Here is an 18,363-nt window from a genome sequence, read left to right as displayed (position 1 = left end):
TCTTAAAAACTTCCAGTGTTTGAGCATTTACCGCTTCTGGAGGCAGGTTGTTCCACTGGTTAATTGTTCTAACTGTCAGGAAATTTCTCCTTAGTTCTAGGTTGCTTCTCTCCTTGATTAGATTCCATCCGTTGCTTCTTGTCCTGCCTTCAGGTACTTAGGAGAATAGGTTGACTCTCTCTTCTTTGTGGCAACCCCTGAGATATTGAAATATTGGATATTGGACCTTTAGATTTGACTTTTAGTGTAGTATACATTTGTAATGGTGAGGGGACACATATTGATGATGATGATGACAACAAAAGAAGTGGTGAAAAATGTTTCTATTGTTATTTTCCATTTGTGAAACAGGAGCAAGCGAAAGAACAGAGCAGCAGAAGAAAAACAGTGGGTTTGAAGATGAGCTTTCTGAAGTCCTTGAAAGCCAAGGCAATGGGAACACGGAAAGAGGTTGATGTCAGCATAACCCCTACATAATCCTTCCCAAGCACTGTAAATGTGGATATTATTTCACATTTGGGACGCACACCTGCTTCACAGCCAAACTGGTTTCTGTAACAACTGTGACTGGGTCATCTCCCTATTGCTTTCACATTGGTTCACAGCAAGGAAACTTTTTGATAACATCTAAAAACCTTCTGCAGTGCTGATCTTAGTTAATAAGGATAATTATATCACCAACAGCTACAAACAGCATATTGCTTCTTCTTTGCTTTTTTGTTGAGCAAAAATTACTTCAAATATTGACAACCCACACATGTTAATAGCCAGGTGTAAATTTCTCCTTCCTGAATTGCACTGTACAACAACAGATTAACAAAAGCCACACTTCATAGATTCCAAATAGCAGGAATATAACCACTGGTGTGCTGGTACATGTTTAATAATCAGCTCTGCTAGCCCTGTTATTGCTACTGCACCATACCACTAGTTGCAGAAGAGCTGATTAGTGCACTAGGCATGGTGACTCTGCTTTGCTCTCAACCAGTTCACAGAATTCCAGGAATCAGAATCAAAATCAGAATAGAGTAGAGCTGGAAGGGACTTTGGAGGACTTCTAGTCCAACCCCGTGCTCAAGCAGGAGACCATATACCAGTGGTGGCGAACCTATGGCATGGGTGCCAGAGGCGGCACTCAGAGCCCTCTCTGAGGGCACGTGCGCCATCACCCCAGTCCTAGGCCTTCAGCTGGGTTTTATAAAACCTTTTCGCTTTAGGCCTCCGCCGCCGTGTGCAAAAAAAAAGGAAGTTTCAATCAGTCAATTTCAACTTCTTGCGGGAAAAAAAAATCTTGCAAAGTTGGAATTGATTGATTGAACTTTTTAGTCCCATCCAGTCTGCCGTTGCCACCACAGCCACACCCACACAGTGGGCCACGCCCAGCCAATGGGCCACAGCCACTCGGCACCCGATGATGCATAAGTGGGTTTTGGGTTGCAGTTTGGGCACTCGGTCTCTAAAAGGTTCGCCATCACTGCCATATACCATTTCAGATAGGTGGCTGTCCAGTCTCTTCTTAAAACCTTAAGTGATGAAGCACCCACGACTTCTGAAGGCAAGCTGTTCCACTGGTTAAGTGTTCTCACTGTTAGGAAGTTACTCCTTAATTATAGGTTGCCTCTCTCCTTGATTAGTTTCCATCCATTGCTTCTTCTTCTGCTTTCTCCTGCTTTGGAAAAGAGGAAAAAAAGGAAATAGGGAAAAGGGAAATTTAAATTTAATTGGCTTTTTCAAGCTGGTATAAGCCAGCTCCAGAATACTATAGGATATAATCAAGAACATATGCAACGTTAACATAGAGTAGAGCAATCATTTTAAAATTACTATTAATGTCAACAAAAACAGGGAAATATGATAAAATATAGCCAGCAGTGTGCTGCAGACACCAAAAAAGCAAATGCAATCCTAGGCTGCATTAGCAGAAGGATAGAATCACAATCACGTGAAGTGTTAGTATCACTTTATAATGCCTTAGTAAGATCACATTTGGAATACTCGATCCAGTTTTAGTCACAAAGTATAAAAAAGATGTTGAGTTTCTAGAAAGAGTGCACAGAAGAGCAACAAAGATGGGGGGGGGGAGGAGGCTAAAACATATGAAGGACTGTTGCAGGAATTGGGCATGTCTAGTTTAGTGAAAAGAAGGACTAGGGGTGACATGATAGCAGTGTTCCAATATTTGAGGGGCTACCACAAAAAGAAAGGCTCAGCCTATTTTTCAAAGCACCAGAAAGCAGGACAAGAAGCAATGGATGGAAATTAATTAAGGAGAGAAGCAACCTAGAACTAAGGAGAAATTTCCTAACAGTGAGAACAATTAACCAATGAAATGGGTTGCCTTCAGAAGCTGTGGGTGCTCCATCACTGAGGGTTTTTAAGAAGGGACTGGACAGCCACTTGTCTGAAATGGTGTAGGGTCTCCTGCCTGAGCAGGGGTTGGACTAGAAGGTGTCTTCCACTTCTGTTATTCTGTTCTGTTGGAAAAAGAAGTGCAAATATCTGAGCTATTCTACCTTCCTCAGTTATATTTCAAACAGTAATTCTCTGATTGGTTAGACAGTATCATTAGCTCAATGAACATGAATTTGGGCAAACTCTTGGAGATAACAGAGGATAAAGGGTTGGGCGTGCTAGTCTACGGGGTTGCATAGAGACGGGCATGACTTAGCAACTGAACAACAAATTCTCTGATGTGTCAATGCACATGAAGATTTCTAGGGTTAGTAGGAATTAATCTAGTTTTAGGTTTGTAGCAAACTAACCACGTTTTTTGAAGAAATTGTAGGAGCAGAGCAAAGTTAGTGTGTGGTGGCAAAAAACCCAGAGTCCCAGGATACTTTTTGCAGACTTAAAGTGAAAGTTTTGGAGAAGTGAGACTTTAACAATTCATTTCAGTTATATTTTTCTTATTCCATATTATAAAAAGCATTCTATCTAGACATTCTTTTGTTTGCATCGGAACAGGGAATAATTTGTAAGGTACCTATCGAAAAATCTTCCTGGGAATACTTAACCAAGATAAACAAAGAATATAACTTAATCCAGACCTTATACTTTTCTAAATTATGGCTAAAACCCAGTGATGTCGAGCTTCATTTACTCCAATTTATAGATAGGATAACAAATTCATATATTAATGGAATAGGATTAGAAATAGAATAGTCTGGTCTACCTTTAAAGCATGAAATATAATCTCAAAATAGTAAATGGGGGAAAATATGTTGTTCAATGGGTTAAATAAAAGCAGGTAAGAAATATATAATGTTGTCCAAAAGAACATGCGAAATTGATGTACTTTGAGTTTGCGGTTCTGTTTTAATATGGCTTTCTATCCATCTTCTGTTTATTTCTACTATTTTTGACTCTCAGATGCATCAGAGGGGACCCACAATGAGAAGCCAACTGCCTCTTTGGCTGAGCTGGAAACGGAAAAGTCTTTTCAGAATAAACAGAATGTTTTGAAAGAGGAGAGAAATAGCTTGGAAGAGAAAGAGCCAAGGATTCGAGGTGTTGATCCTGAGGATGAAAAGGAGAATATAACAGGGTTTGAGGGCAATGAAGTTGATGAAATGGAAGGCTTGCCTTGGAGTGATGCAATAGACAATCGTATCAGTGACATCAGGCAAGATGATGTACTTAAGCTGACACACCAGGAAGTTGAAAAAGTTGCAGAGACAGAGGAATCTGAGGATGAGAATGAGCATGTTTTCAAAGAGAGTCAGGAAGAAAGGAAGGAGGAAGAAGATGGTAAGGTCAGAGAGCAGGTTGAGAAGGAAGAAGAGGATAAAGAAGAAAAGGATGAAGTAAAGGATGAAGAACAAGAAGAGAAAGAGAGGAATGCTTCTGAAGAGGAACATCCTACCAATTCAGATAATGTGGATGATCAAAGGGAAGATGGTATGTCTATCAGTCTGGGCTCAAACTTGACTTCTAATATGTGGAGTGGACCCATATTTGCCATCTTTTAGATTTTGGCTGAAGCAAGTCTATTGGGGAACTTCCTTGCTAGATAGCTTTTCCTCACTGCTGATGACAAATTAATGATTACTTCGCATTTTGCAATCTTATCATGCCAGCGCTACTAGCTTTGGGATTAACTGAAGCAGAGGATATGGATTTAGTTATCCAAAATGATAGAGTCATTGTTCCCCATCGCTTTTATAGCATAATTCCTCCTTCTCCCTGGACTATTCCTAAGTATATTTTATATATTCTTCATAATAAGCTGTTTTCTTTGGCCCAAATTGAGGCACTATCTATTAAGACAACATCTAATAATAGATCCCTGGTGGTGCAGTGGTTAGAATGCAATATTGCGGGCAAACTGTACCCACAGCCTGGAGTTTGATCCTGACAGGCTCAAGGTTGACTCAACCTTCCATCTTTCTGAGGTCAGTGAAATGAGGACTCAGATTGTTGGGGACAATTTGCAAATAATGTTTTTACATTATAAACTACCCAGAGAATGCTGTAAAGCACTATGGGACAGTACATAAGCCTAAATGGTTGGTGGCTTCAGGGTTCTTCCTCTGCCTTTTTAAGTTTTTAACTTACAGTATTTATACACTGTTTTTAACTTTGTTTTTATCTATATTTTTATTTGGCTGTATGGCTTTTATTTGCAAATCACCTAGAGCCACTTAGGTGAAATGGATGGTGTATAAATTTGATAAATAAAATACATAAAAATAAATATGTAAGTCTCCCATATAAAAACCAAACTTGTTTTTGGTCAAACTTGGAGCTAGAATCTATCTCACGTATGCTATTAAAATGTCTACTGTACAGTCAATGGTGATTGAACTTAATACATGTACACAACTCTAATTTTCATTGCAACCTGGAGGCCATTACCCTTCTTCTGGTTGACCACTCTTGAGAAAACTCTAAGAAGATTGCAAAATTTTTATCTATAGTCCTGGCTATTGTAAACCATCTGATACCTCCCTCATGCTATTGAATATTAGCTATTCATTATTTCAGTATTTATCTCACATTTTTATTCCTTTTTACAGATATTGTATTGTTAGTCTTTTTTTCTTATATTTGGACTATAAATGAATTTTGATTAATTGCATGAATATGTGGGATATCAATTTTAGTGATTTTTGTAAAAAACAAAAGAAAACCATGCTCCCTACATACATTTATTTCAGCAAATAAGACTGTCACCAAAGATATTTGGCCACCTAATTAGAAGGGAGGACTCACTGGAGAAGGGCCTAATGCTGGAAAGATTGAGGGCAATAGAAGAAGGGGACGACAGAGAATGAGGTGGCTGGATGAAGTCACTGAAGCAGTAGGTGTGAACTTAAATGGACTCCAGAAGATGGTAGAGGACAGGAAGACCTGGAGGAACGTTGTCCATGGGGTCGCGATGGGTCGGACACGACTTCGCAATTAACAACAACAACAAAAGATATTCTCTAATCTTCTCCAAATAATAATTCAGCCTTTCATAATATAGTGCCTCCAGTTCTGTAGGATTTCAATTTCCAGCAAAGGGATATGTTAGCTGGGAAATTATAAGAATTGCAATCCAGTATTGCTATAGGAAATAAATTGGAGAAGACATATGTTCTTATTTGAGAAGCATATTTGAGCCCTGCAGGAAACAGTTTTCTTAAATATTGGAGTGACAACAGAGAAGATCTTGTTTCTTATATGTAAGCTCTTAATTGTATATGACAGGAGCAGGTGTCAAAGGAATGGAAATAGTTTCTTGTGTTAAATTGAACTCATTATGAATTTAAAAGTTAATATCAACAATGTTAACAGCCAGTAGTTACAACATATCACGTATGAAGTAAAACTATATATTAAAATATTTTGCATCAACTATATTTCTAAACATGAAATAGATATTATAATATTGTACTCATTTCTGTAATTTACTAAAGTCTAAATTACAGTGGTTAAATCTCCAATCCTGGGCAAACAAATGAAACAATTCAAAGCTGATAGAAGGCTCACTGAGCTATAGCAATTTTCCACACTGATCGAGAGTTGTAGTCCAGTGTTCTCAGATGCATATGATTGGGGACAGTTGCCACAGGGTAACTATGCAATCCTCAGAGAAAGTATTGTGGTGGCGCAGTGGTTATAATACAGTATTGCAGGCTAATTCTGCCAATTGCCAGCAGTTCGATTGTTAACTCAGCCTCTATCCTTCCAAGGTCGGTAAAATGAGGACCCATATCGTTGGAGAGAATATGCTGATTCTGTAAACCATTTAGAGAGGGCTGTAAGGCACTATGAAGTGGTATATAAGTCTAAGTGCTTTGCTATTCCATTGTGATGGCTAACTGAATTAACCCCCTGTGCATACTCTGAGATCCTAATTGATTTTACAATAGCTATGTATAACAAAGCAAGTTACACTGAATATGGTTAGGATTCAACATCATTTTCTGCCCTACTGAAAAAGTAGTTAATATGGTAAACTGGACTCAATGCATCAAATCTCATTCCTCATCCAGGTTAAGAAAAAATAATTATAGTTATGGAAAATGGCTTCTCTCCTTACATCTATTTTTCTTATAGATAATCAAGATGATGGCAAAAATTTCTCAGAAGAAAAAGATAAATATCATAATGTGAAAAGTAGAGAGCATCGCTTTCTAGATGGAACAAGGCAGGATGATGACTCCTCCCATGACAGCGATTCCAAAAGTGAAGAGATGGAAAAAACCTCTTTCCAAGATGTAGAAGATGCTAAGAGATGGAACAAGATGGATGAGCTGGCCAAACAACTGACTACTACAAAGCGTGCAGAGGAGAATGAAAGTGATGAAGACCCAGATAGATCCATGAAAATGGCTTTCAAATCCCACAACACAGTTGACTTCCATAAGTCTCCAGAAGATGAAGCAAGGAGGCTTCAGAAGCATCATTCAAAAGAGGACAGTGAACAAGGTTTTCCACTTCTTCCCATACCTGAAGAAAAAAAGGATGAAGAGGGAAGTGCAAACAGGAGGACAGAGGTAGGTTGACACATTCTTGTGGAAACCATGTTTTGAATAAAGTGTCAAAAGCCAGAAGAATGCTGAAAATTATTAGGTAAGATGTCCAACTTGCTCTAGTCAGTAATAGAAACCCATCATCATCAGCACCAGAGTGCTGTTATTTAGAGGTGGAAAGAAAACAAGTGACAGCCTGCGGCACTTATTTCATTTGACCTCACAATAGAGTTAATTTTACTCATGACAACATATAAAGGCTTGCCCCACCCCTTTTCTAGTTCTCCTTTGGTGCTCTGTAGCTGCAGAGCTTTGTCTCCAAAACAAAATAATCCCACTTAATGAATCACAAAATTAGGTGATTATTTCTTTTTTTTCTATTCTATTTTGGCTTGTTTACACCTTTCTGGAATTGGTTTAACAATGCAACAGGGAATCAACAAGATAACCTTGGTAACAGTTGCTCAGGTACCAATAGGAAAAGAAACCTCTTTGCCATAGCTGAGTACAAGGTGAAAAAAGAAGAGGGGAAAAAACTCTTGTCTCATTGGTTCATACTTGTTTGGCTGTATGGATGGGAGGAAAATGAAACACGACAGGGGCACATCCATTTAGACATGCATTCATGCAAGAACAATAGTGGGTCTACTAAAGACAGTAACCATCAGTTGTAATATTCATGAAGTACTGTATTTCACAATCATGAATTCTTTTTGGCATCAGGAAAATCGGCTTTTTTTTATATAGTTTTATCTTGTGGACTGAATTCAGCAGACAGGACCTTGTAAATATTCTTGTGCTTGGCTCCATGTAACCACTTCGTGCTGCAGGCTGTGCTCTCCCAATATCCAGAACAGTAGAACATCCTAGGAATGAAGCCAGAGAAGAATCATAGTAGGCACTGAAAGTTGAGCTTCAGTCCTTAACTATTTTAGGTTAGGCTGATAGGTCTTCTTGGGAATTTGAGGAACTATTGCCAGATAGTACAGACCGATCTTCCTTAAATTGTAACCTGTATCATATATAACCCTCTCTTGGCACTTGTAACAAGCTAATTGATATAGGATGTGAATTTGACTGTAGAGTTAGGAGAATTATATTCCAAAACATCTGAAGTTGGACTAAGTTGGAGGAAGATAGGCCCTTACTCTAACTTCATAGAAATCAGCTTTATAAATGCATCTAGCCAACATTGGCTGAATTCTCAAAAGTTAAGTAGTTGAATCCATTGGTTAGTACATGGATGGAGATCAACAGTAAAGTGAATACATCATTTTGCTATAATGATTTGCATCATTAAACTTTTTTCTCTCTCTCTTAGGACCAAGAACTGGAAAGCTTGGCTGCAATTGAAGCGGAACTAGAGAAAGTTGCCCGCAAGCTCCATGCCCTGAGAAGAGGTTAATGCTTCGACAACATAACATGGGAGCAAGACATCAGAAATGTTGAATCACTATTTTAAACAATGCATTTTATTTTAAGACAATAAAGTAATAATGGAGGAGGTGATTTTTTTTGCAAAAGCCTGTATTACAACAAAAAACAGCCATTTCTCTTTTTTTCTAGTTGTGATGCTTTCTTGTTTTTTGTCATAATTTGCTTATTTGCTTTCTGCTTGATTTACTATTCATTTTATTTTATAATGTTTGGATTATTGCATAATAAGCAGTATGATTTAACATACATATTCTCTGTTGCAAAAAGAAAAAATGATTTATAGTTTCCTGTTATTTCTTTTCCCCTCCTCTCTTCCCTTCATTATCAGCTTTCTAGAATTATTTATCCCATTAGATTTCCTGGATAAAATTACTTGCAATAATTTGTTAATGTTCTGATTTAAAGATAGCACTCTTGACTGCAATATATTCTACGTAAAAACTAAGGAGAAAATAAAAGACACAATCTTGGTCTCCCTTCTTTGCCTATTTCAGCTGCAATCTAATGTACTTTTAGATAATTTTTGCAAAGACTCAAGACAGTGCAGTGATTAAAGTGCCGATTCTGGATTCTGTACATAGATATGAATTCACACACAATTCCCCTGGTTTTTTGAATAAATCTAATCATTTTGTAAGGTAAAAAAATAGCTCAGTGCACTGAATGAACTTGGCCTGTATATGCATGCTGTGTGGCTGGGTTCAATTCACTATGTTAAGAAGGTAACAAGGAGAGTTGTACTTTCTAAAGCAGGATAGACAATTTGCAGCCATTGGCTTATATGCAGGCTTCAATAACTTTTCAAATAGCCTCTTCAAATTATTTGTATCCACCTCTGCTATAGAAAGTGAAATGTTTCTTTTAGCATCCACTGAATTGAGAGGAAGACACACAAAGACAGAAATCAAGCTCTATGTCTATTCCTAAAATGTAACCCTTTTTAATAAACTATTTTTGCCATCTGCAGATCAACTGTGCCAGCCAAGTGTAGAAGTATAAGACCACAGTATTCATCAGTGGGATGGGTCATTTTGATAGCACTGTCAATCAACTGTCCCAATGCCTGGAGGCCATAAGGGTCTGGATGGGGAGTAATACTAAATGGCTATGGATATCTGGGCCTCCTAGAATTAGTGATGAGGATTTAGCTTTCTTAAGAGTTGCCCCTTCCAAAAGCTTCTGGGCCATCTCATAACATCCAAAATACAATTACAAACACATCCATCTAGGTAGGGTTGTATTACCTCACTTAAGGCTAACAAGCAATTTGAGGATCTTTTGGACCTGCAACTTCTGCTTGAAAAATAGGTGATAGCTCCGGACAAAAAAGGCATTTACATAGATCCACCTTGTATTCTAATTGTACCTTTTTGACTACAAGTGCTTTTGTCATTTCACATATGGATTATTGTAATATGCTTTTGTACAGAACTGAATATCTCAGAAGCTGCAGCTAATCCAGAACACAGCAACTTGGGCAGTTACTGGTATGCTTCAATATATCCAGCTAAGATCTTTGATTTGGGAGAATCACTGGTTAACAAAAGGCTTTCAAGTATAATTCAAGGAGCTGGTTATTACTTTTAAAACCCCTCACAGCATTAGGCCTGGCTATTAGATACTTGAAGGATTATCTCCCAGTGTTAATATTTTCCATCTGATCTGATGGAATTAGCATGCCCGGGTCCTGTTGATGTCACCCAATGGGACCCGGGATCTATGCTTTCTCTGGTAGTGATGCCACCCTCAAAATCTCTCAAAACTTGGTTTTTCTCCCAGGATTTCAATTAATTTTATGGGTGGGGTCTTCAAGGTATTCATGTAGTTGTGGAGGTATACCAAGCCATTTTTGATCATTTTCACTCATTTTTAATATTGTACATTGCCCAGAGCTGATTTGAATTGGGTCTTCCTATAAATCTAATAAATTATATTGTCATGCTAAGAAGTTGGAGACTGCATTCCTGGTACCTCTGATAAAAATCAACTAGCAGATGATTTTCTGGTTAAGATTTCTGGAGTGCATAAAGTGAGGACTATTGGGTTAGGTAGCCTGATCTCATTGAAATGGAAATAAGTGCTTGGTACCAAAGTTTAATAAATTCACACCATGTTACATTCTCTTAAGAGTATAAATAATTTAGGTATATAAAGGTGTATCAATAAATTCAGATATACAATATTTCAGTCATTAACCAGAAGACAGAATGAGGTTTTGTATAAGGCATTTATTTTAATCATGTTTTTGCAAAATGGAGTTTTCTCTCTGAAGCAGACATTGAAACAACAGAGGAGATTTAAGTGCATTTTAACTCTATGGTTAAAATAGTAAAATATTTGTCACAAGTGTTTGGTAAATAAGGAGAAAATGGAGAAAAAGATTATGGAAATCAATGATTTAAGCAAGAGAAGCATCATGTGATTATTGAGAAGGACGTCAGTCATGCACTACAAGTAAACTGCCAAGGAACTAATATTTTTGGTTTTATATAGGGCTATTTTTTTAAAAATGAAATCATATATATTCATATGCATGTATAAATATGCATGTGTGTATTGGCGGGTACACACACTCTAGATACAAAAGAATTTAATTTTACGAAAGTAATTTTGTGAACAGGGCCAAAGCAAATCACAACACTCACACTTGCTATAACACTATCTAAAATAGCAGAAGACAGTATTAATATCCTTAATTCAAACATGATATAATAAAGAAATGGTCCAAGATAACTTCAACTTTGAACTGATAAAATGCTTAAGCATGCTTTAAATTTTTGTAAAACTTCCCACAACTTCTGTCCCATCCAAAAAATAAAAAGAAGGGAAGAGGAAAAGGGGAAGAAAAAGAGATGTGCAATCCATATTAGCGTAGAGATGAGCCCAATTCACTGGAATATTAACTGGAATTGAACACAGGAGGAAATATGTGAACTATATGAAAACACCAAGGAAGAAATGCAAAGAACTGGGAAAAATACATCTCATATTTTTTACCATTTTTTTCATAAAAATGATAAAGAATCCCTATTAAAGGGTGCACACAATCTCAAATATAGATGTCATATTTTTATACTTACATATTTGCATTTTATAAATATGACTTCCTTCAAATACTAAACAAATACACTAAGATGTTGCTGTGCAAATGGTGAAAGATACAAGTGCCAATGGGCCATAAACTACTTGCAAACAAGTTTCCTTCTGCACCCAATATTCTTATTCATTATAACATATAATATTTTGGTAGTGTTTTCTAAAGTAAAATCTAACAGCGCATTGAGAATTTATGTTTCAATTTTTCATTAAAAGCAAATTGTTAAATTATGCTCTGTTAAAATAAGATTAAACAAAACAATCACAAGGAAAATAGATGTAATTTACAAAAGTGGGTTTGACTAAAGGAAACTTGTATTACAAAATACCAGTTGGTCCTTTGAACTTAGTAAATAACCAGTGCTGTCCTTGTTCCTTGACTATATTAATTCAAACTGCAGGTGAGTTTGTACTAATTGAATTCTTCACTATAAACACACTGCAATTTTAATTCTGAAAACTTGAATTGAATGGAAACTGAATTCAGTATTACATAATCCAGGAATAACTTTCTTCTCTTCTTGTATATTCTTAGTCCCAATTGCATACAGAGTAATGTTTTATAAAGCCATTCTTTAAAAGTAAAGTATGTTAGCTAAGTTTATTGAGATACTGAGGAAGGAATGTTCTATTATTGAAAACTGGACTGGTTTATACTGATTTGCCATTTTGAAACACAATTCAAAAATTCAAAAATAAAATATTTAGTAAAGAAATGCAAAGAGCCTCTGAAAAAGTTAACACTCAGTTTCTTTGACACAATCATGGGTAATTCCTGCCCTCATGAGGACTACATTTCTAAGGAAAATTGATTTTTCAAATTACAGCTGTAAGATGGTCAATTACATATTGTGAAATATTACTTGCAAAGTAAACCAGAAAAATTTTAATTTTGATACACTTAAAAAAAATGGGAGAGTACACTGTCTCAAAAGAGGAAGTCCTTTTACAAAGAAAGTTATTTCTTCTTGAACATCACCAATTTTATACATGATGGGTCCAAAAAAAAGATTCTGTAGGCAACAAATCAAATAATTCATTCATATTTATATGGATGGAAACAGGAGGGAGAAACTAAGAATAGAAGGGAGTAGAACAGCTATATGAAGTTAGCAAAAACAATAAAAAATTAGTATCTTGCTATGTAGGTACGTCCAACATTCTTTCTTCATATATATAGCTCAATGCCATAGCATATTTTGAGAATAAAAAGTAAGGAATGTCTATTCCTTTTGAATATCACTGGGACATCAACAATTACTGCATTATATTCCCAGTGAGAGTGGCTCAAGAACCTTTTTCTAGAAAAAAAAGGGGGATTTAAAAATTGATGTCAAAACATCAACCTGGCACTGCTGAAAACAGCATAATTTTATTCTTTAATATGTTTGGGAGACCCAACTCAATCCACAGGTGTCTGCCACATCATGTACCTGTTTGCGCTTATCAGCTCACACAATGATGTCAAACGAGAATAGGCTAGCAGTAGAACTGAGCATGATATAAGCATTCTGCAAAAAGATCTTACAAGATGCTTAGAACGACCTACAGTAATCTGCACTTCTGAGTTATCAGGCGTGGAAGAGAAGCTGCCCACTAGGAGAGCCCTTGCTGATGGCAAAAGGCTTGTTGATTCAGAAAAACCTTAATCTGCTTATCCAGATGACGTTGAAAGAAAAAGCCCAAGATACACTTATCTAAGAGAGTTTTAAACTATGTGTCTAAAAAATAATTACGTTATTCAGATAAAGTATGTTTTGTTCTGATGTTATGTAATTAATAATTCTAGTTAATTATTTCTTAGTTTATCTTTAAAAAAAAGTAGATTTCCAGTATTTATTAAATGAATTACCATTTATAACTGATTATATAAAGCATATATAAAATGTAAATTGATTGGCATATTTTGAAATTGACTTGAAAAGAGATTTAAAATCTTTTTAAGTATGACCTTTAGATTATTTTGATATAAAAAGTATATTTGTTGCAGATTAAAAATTTTAAGTTTAACCATTTTCAGTACCAACTGTTTCTCATGTTATAGTTTGGGTAATCTAACAATGTAGCAGATATTATTCACTCACATAAATCTAACATGTAATCTTCCTTAGATTTTGAACAGAATGTGATAACTTGGGTTTACTGAATTTTTACATTTTTAGCTCTTTTTAATCACATTAAGATTTTTATGAAATTTTACATCCAAACACTTATTTCTATAATAAAGAAGATGGACTGGTTTCTGGTAGAGATTTAAAATATATTACTGAAAATATGCTTTACAAAGAAACATTCTAATGAGAGGCACAAAAGTTTGTAATGTATTTACTGGAAAGTACGGGGGGGAGGGGAATAGTTAAAATAGTTGCTTCTTATTTTGTTACCACAAGTAGTGATGCAGTTACGGATAGTTACACTTTCTTAAACAAATTAAACATGAATGCTATTTGTGTACATTTAAGCCTGTCTACTTTCATTATCCTTCAATATTTAACAACATTAGTAATGCTTCTTTGGGGACCTACATGCATTGGCAATATTTTTGCTATTACTCAATAGACTCTCAAAAGTAGAGATGGCCTTTCAGACTGAAACAAAAATTGGAATCATATAACCAAACTACCACCTTCCTCTCCCAGGGCTTTCAGAAGAAAAAAGAAAGACACATTTCTCTTCAATCTGTATGACAAATGTGAGGCTGTTCAGCACATTCCAGTTCTCACATAAAACTGCCCTTGGGGAGGAACACATGGCGGTGTATCTAAATTGAAAAAGAGTTCAAGAAACTTACTGCAACAAAACAGAGATGAAATAATTGATTTTGCATTCATTTTTTTTAGTACCATATGCTCATTGCTCTGTAATGTAATAGCACACTGTGCTTTCTCTGGAACCTGACAATATTATTCATATTTTATTCCACACAGAATAGTCTGATAGAAAAAAAATCACAGAAAGGATAACAAACTGTCTGCTGGTCAGCCCACTTGCAATGCCATCTTATTAAACTAAATGCAAGCTATGAACCCACTTTGTCTTTTTTTAAATAAGCAGCAGTTACATCAAAGGGTGAAGGAAGCTGACAACCTATTTGACTACAGAATTAAATTAGACTCTAGTTAAAGTCAAGATATGAACTGCACTTTTATAAGATATACTTTGTATTAAGACTTTGGAGAATTTACGAAATATATCATTTGTAAATAAATATAAAATGTACAATTACATATCAGTAGTTTATTTTGGAGAAATAAAACAGTGCAAAATAGGCTAGCCAAAATTTAGAAGGCAGCCATTAAAAGAAATTCTTAGTCATTATTAAAAATAGGAAATAGCAGAAAGATATTTAAACAGGATCAAATAGTCCAGGCTGATCAACAGTTTTGAAATGTCTTCTAACTAAACCAGATGGAACATTCTTTTTCTCAGCTTGCTCACCTCAAAACTGAAATTTATTGGGTAAATGATGATGATGTGGGGGAGTTTTTTTCCCCTTAAAATTACAAATATTGTCATAATATCCCTCTGAATCAGATAATATTGCTTGTTCCCTGAAGATATACCAGAAGAACTAAATTATTTTGCCTCTTTCTTTGGCTCTTCCACAAACTGTATAATAAAACAAAATGGTTTGAACCCTATTGCAAATTGGTAGTTTCTTGATCCATGCAAGCAGCAGTCAAGGAGGTAGTATTTTTTGGAGGGAGGGGATGGCAATGCTCAGTACAGCAATGAAATACTCTTGCCTTAATTAATGTTATAGGGGAGAGAGACTCGGCTATGTTCAAAGGTGCCTTTCATTAGGACAATCGTGGTTTGTATTTTGTGTGTGTTTAACGTTAAAATCCTATCATTTTTTTTAATATCAAAAACTTTTAATAGTGTTGCTATATTGAAAAAAAGTTTATGAATATATGTCTGACCAATTTTTTCACTCCCACCAAAGGCATGTAAAATATGCAAGGGCAAATATCAATAATTTATTGGGAAATTGCAGCAACTGTTATTATTAAGACAATAATTCAGGATCATATGACTCAAATTTGAAATAGAAATAAACAAAATGACTATATAGTATCATATAAGAAGCCTTTCTACAAATATTGTCTTCTCTTCCGCTATTTATAGTCAATACCTACTGCAAAATTATGAAGAACTTTAGAAACAAAATCACAAAGAAGCATAGCAATTCTCCTTCCTATTAATTCTTGTACAGTTTCCTGCCCTTACACTGTAGTTTAGAATCATTTCTGGTCCTTTCTTTTTAATCTCCCTTTCATATTTCATCAGATATTTCCATTTTTCCCTTACTCTAAAAACAAAGAAACAAATAAAAAGCTGCCATCAGTGGAGGAAAATATATTAATATCAGTTCATACATATTAAGAAATGGGTCATCTTTATAGGAACTGAGAGAATCTGAGAATTCAAACTTTCTTTAATCCAACAAAAACACATAATGTTGCCTGTATGCAAATATTACCAATATATTATCCTTTTAAAAATTGGGATTCATGTGTACAACTTGTAGTATGTATGTAGTATACATTCACACTACTACCTGAGTGTGAATTAGTCCACAGATCCCTAATTCATGATGAGCAATCTTTCCAAATGTATCTAAATAAGTAAAATATTTTAACAATGTTTCCTGAGACAATTTAAAGATTGTCTCAAATTAAGAGTCCCAAAACTCATTCACAGTACCTTTTCAAATTCATGACCAGTTCAAAGCTGCACAAAGATGATGTGTTGAAAGAAACAGAGTGAAAGATGCAATGTTGTTTTGTTACTTGTTCTTAAAATATAGCCAGACTGAATTACAGGTTAGATAAATATTACCCTTATACTGTATCTCAAATGTTCAACTCCACAAATGATAGGCCAGAAATGGAGACAGATTGCTGCTAATTTACTTTAACAAATTTACTTTTACTTCTACCCACCACTAAGAAAAAATACTTGTGCACAGTAGTGCTTACAAACAGGCCCGTAGATCACATGTAATGCTAATCCACAATTTGAGTTTCTTGTTTAACATGATGCACAAGTCCACTCTAACAAAGAAACCATGATTTATAAATCATAGTGAATGGATCTGTGCACCATACAAAGCTAAAAATAAGTCACCCTATCAGTTAATAAATACGTGAAAGAGATGTCCTTTTGTCTCAGGATCAGTAAAGCAGCAGAAAAAGAAAAGGCCAAACTTCCCAGCTTGTTCTTATGCCAGATGTGGTAATCCTCCAACAATTATGGAGTCCTCTGCCCCAAATGAGATTAATGGCAGTATTACCTCAACCTATAGTTTTTCACAAGAGCAAATAAACACCCACACATTCTTCTTCAGGGAAATGGGAAACCATCTGAAGCAGTTTCAAACTTCAAAGTTTTTCACAAAGAAGTAAAATGGTGATCTTGGGTATGCAGATTTCCTCTGGATTTAGGTGTAAAATAAACACATGTTTTATTCTTTGGAATGGGCTTTTTGGAAACAAAGATGGAAAGGGGTTGGATCCAAGTGTGCAAATTTTCAACACAAATCCTTATCAGTCCGGCACAATTCATCACCCAACTCTGGTCAATGATTACAAAGAGAAGAAAAAGGCATGGGAAAAAGACAAATCCATCCTCCCACGTTAAGATATAGTGTTTAAGATACATGCGCACAACAGGCATCCATACATGGATGGATAAACTCACTATAGAATAGGGGTCCTCAAATTTGGCCACTTTAAGACTTGTGGACTTGAACTCCAGGAATTCCCCAGCCAGCATGGAGTTGAAGTCCACAAGTCTTAAAGTGGCCAAGTTTGAGGACCCCTGCTATAGAATTATAAGAGGAATCTGTTAAAATGGACCCATATCACTAATTTCACTTTTCTTTCAAAAAATTACATGGACTTCACAGCCCAGGGGCTGATGGCCTTCTTTCTCAGTCTGTGGCACAGAAAGGGATCACTGAGAGGAAGCTTTCGTGGCCAATGTGGCCACACAATGTTGCTGAAAGCTTGGTGACATGGATGAGTTACAGCCCAGCCTCTGGTGCTGCAGCTTGACTGAGCTGCTGGTCTCATTCTCTACAATCCAGGGGTCTTGGCTTGCCCTGCTCCGGCAACCAGTGTTAGCACAGCACGTCCGCTCCCCCACGAGGCTGCTGCTCTGCTCTGCCAGGAATTTGTTATGGTTCAGCTGGGACAACTCTGGTGTTTGCTCCTGCAGGGCAGTAGCTATATGATTCAGGAGGTCGGTGAAAAACTCTGAGACACCTTCATATCCTGAAAGTAATGAAGAAGTCAGGAGATAAAACATTAGTTATGACTACCATTTTCTTAAAGTTCTCCTCCCCCCTTCATACTTAAGAAGATGGCCTACAGCGATATTTCATTAAATTGTGTACCTCTTGAAAATATCACTGTTTTTTCCCTTTTAAAAATATCTTTAAAATATCTCCCATATTTTATTTCTCCGACTCCCAAAACTGTGAAGTGCTCTTTGTAAAAGTACAAAAGTTTTGCAGACATCTCTGAACAAAGGAAGATCTAAGAGACTGTTTCTTTTCTCCTGATCAATGTTACTGATATTAATTGGTGCTTGACTGCTATAGAGATAGGCACGGGACTCAGTTTAGATGGAAAGATCACTGGGGAAATAAAAACCTTGCTTCTCCCAAAGGTGATGCTACAGTATAGAGATATAAAACATATTGCTAGATTCCTGCCAAGCTTTTAAGAGATATTATTTTTTTCCAGATAAATGATAATTCCTCTTGACAGAGGATAGGGTAAACATACTATAGAGAGAAGGGGCGTTGTCTTACCTGAACGCCTTTTCTCAGCAGGATGATGTAGAGTCCAAATGGATGGGTTCT

At 36.1% G+C, this 18,363-nt stretch overlaps 2 protein-coding genes across 5 annotated transcripts in view; one reads left to right on the top strand and one right to left on the bottom strand.

The window, feature by feature from the left end:
• The first annotated feature begins 205 nt into the window (after nucleotides 1-205).
• Nucleotides 206-8,871, top strand: CHGA (chromogranin A). Its single transcript, XM_039365902.1, has 4 exons — nucleotides 206-450; nucleotides 3,370-3,897; nucleotides 6,544-6,983; nucleotides 8,281-8,871. The coding sequence occupies exons 1-4, from the start codon at nucleotides 318-320 to the stop codon at nucleotides 8,362-8,364; spliced, it is 1,185 nt and encodes a 394-aa protein (XP_039221836.1). The 5' UTR covers nucleotides 206-317; the 3' UTR covers nucleotides 8,365-8,871.
• A 1,733-nt stretch (nucleotides 8,872-10,604) lies between these two features.
• Nucleotides 10,605-18,363, bottom strand: part of ITPK1 (inositol-tetrakisphosphate 1-kinase) — a 148,117-nt gene continuing 140,358 nt past the window's right edge. For all 4 annotated transcript variants that reach the window (XM_039365899.1, XM_039365901.1, XM_039365898.1 and 1 more), the window contains one exon: nucleotides 10,605-17,770. In XM_039365899.1, the coding sequence (XP_039221833.1) occupies nucleotides 17,451-17,770 (320 nt within the window). In that variant the 3' untranslated portion in view covers nucleotides 10,605-17,450. The remainder of the gene's footprint in view (nucleotides 17,771-18,363) is intronic.

This window comes from Crotalus tigris, unplaced genomic scaffold, assembly GCF_016545835.1.
Source record: "Crotalus tigris isolate CLP2741 ecotype Arizona unplaced genomic scaffold, ASM1654583v1 scf7180000020201.887925, whole genome shotgun sequence".
Classification (NCBI taxonomy): domain Eukaryota; kingdom Metazoa; phylum Chordata; class Lepidosauria; order Squamata; family Viperidae; genus Crotalus; species Crotalus tigris.
The sequence above is the reverse complement of the archived record's forward strand: the minus strand, read 5'-3'. Positions and strand labels throughout refer to the sequence as shown.

What these genes read in the sequence shown, in the direction of transcription:
- CHGA (XM_039365902.1), top strand. Translation starts at nt 318, where the DNA reads ATGTTTCTATTGTTATTTTCCATTTGTGAAACAGGAGCAAGCGAAAGA. An exon ending in CAATGGGAACACGGAAAGAG is followed by an intron (nt 451 to 3,369) that starts GTTGATGTCAGC and finishes TTTGACTCTCAG; the next exon opens with ATGCATCAGAGGGGACCCAC. An exon ending in GTGCAAACAGGAGGACAGAG is followed by an intron (nt 6,984 to 8,280) that starts GTAGGTTGACAC and finishes TCTCTCTCTTAG; the next exon opens with GACCAAGAACTGGAAAGCTT.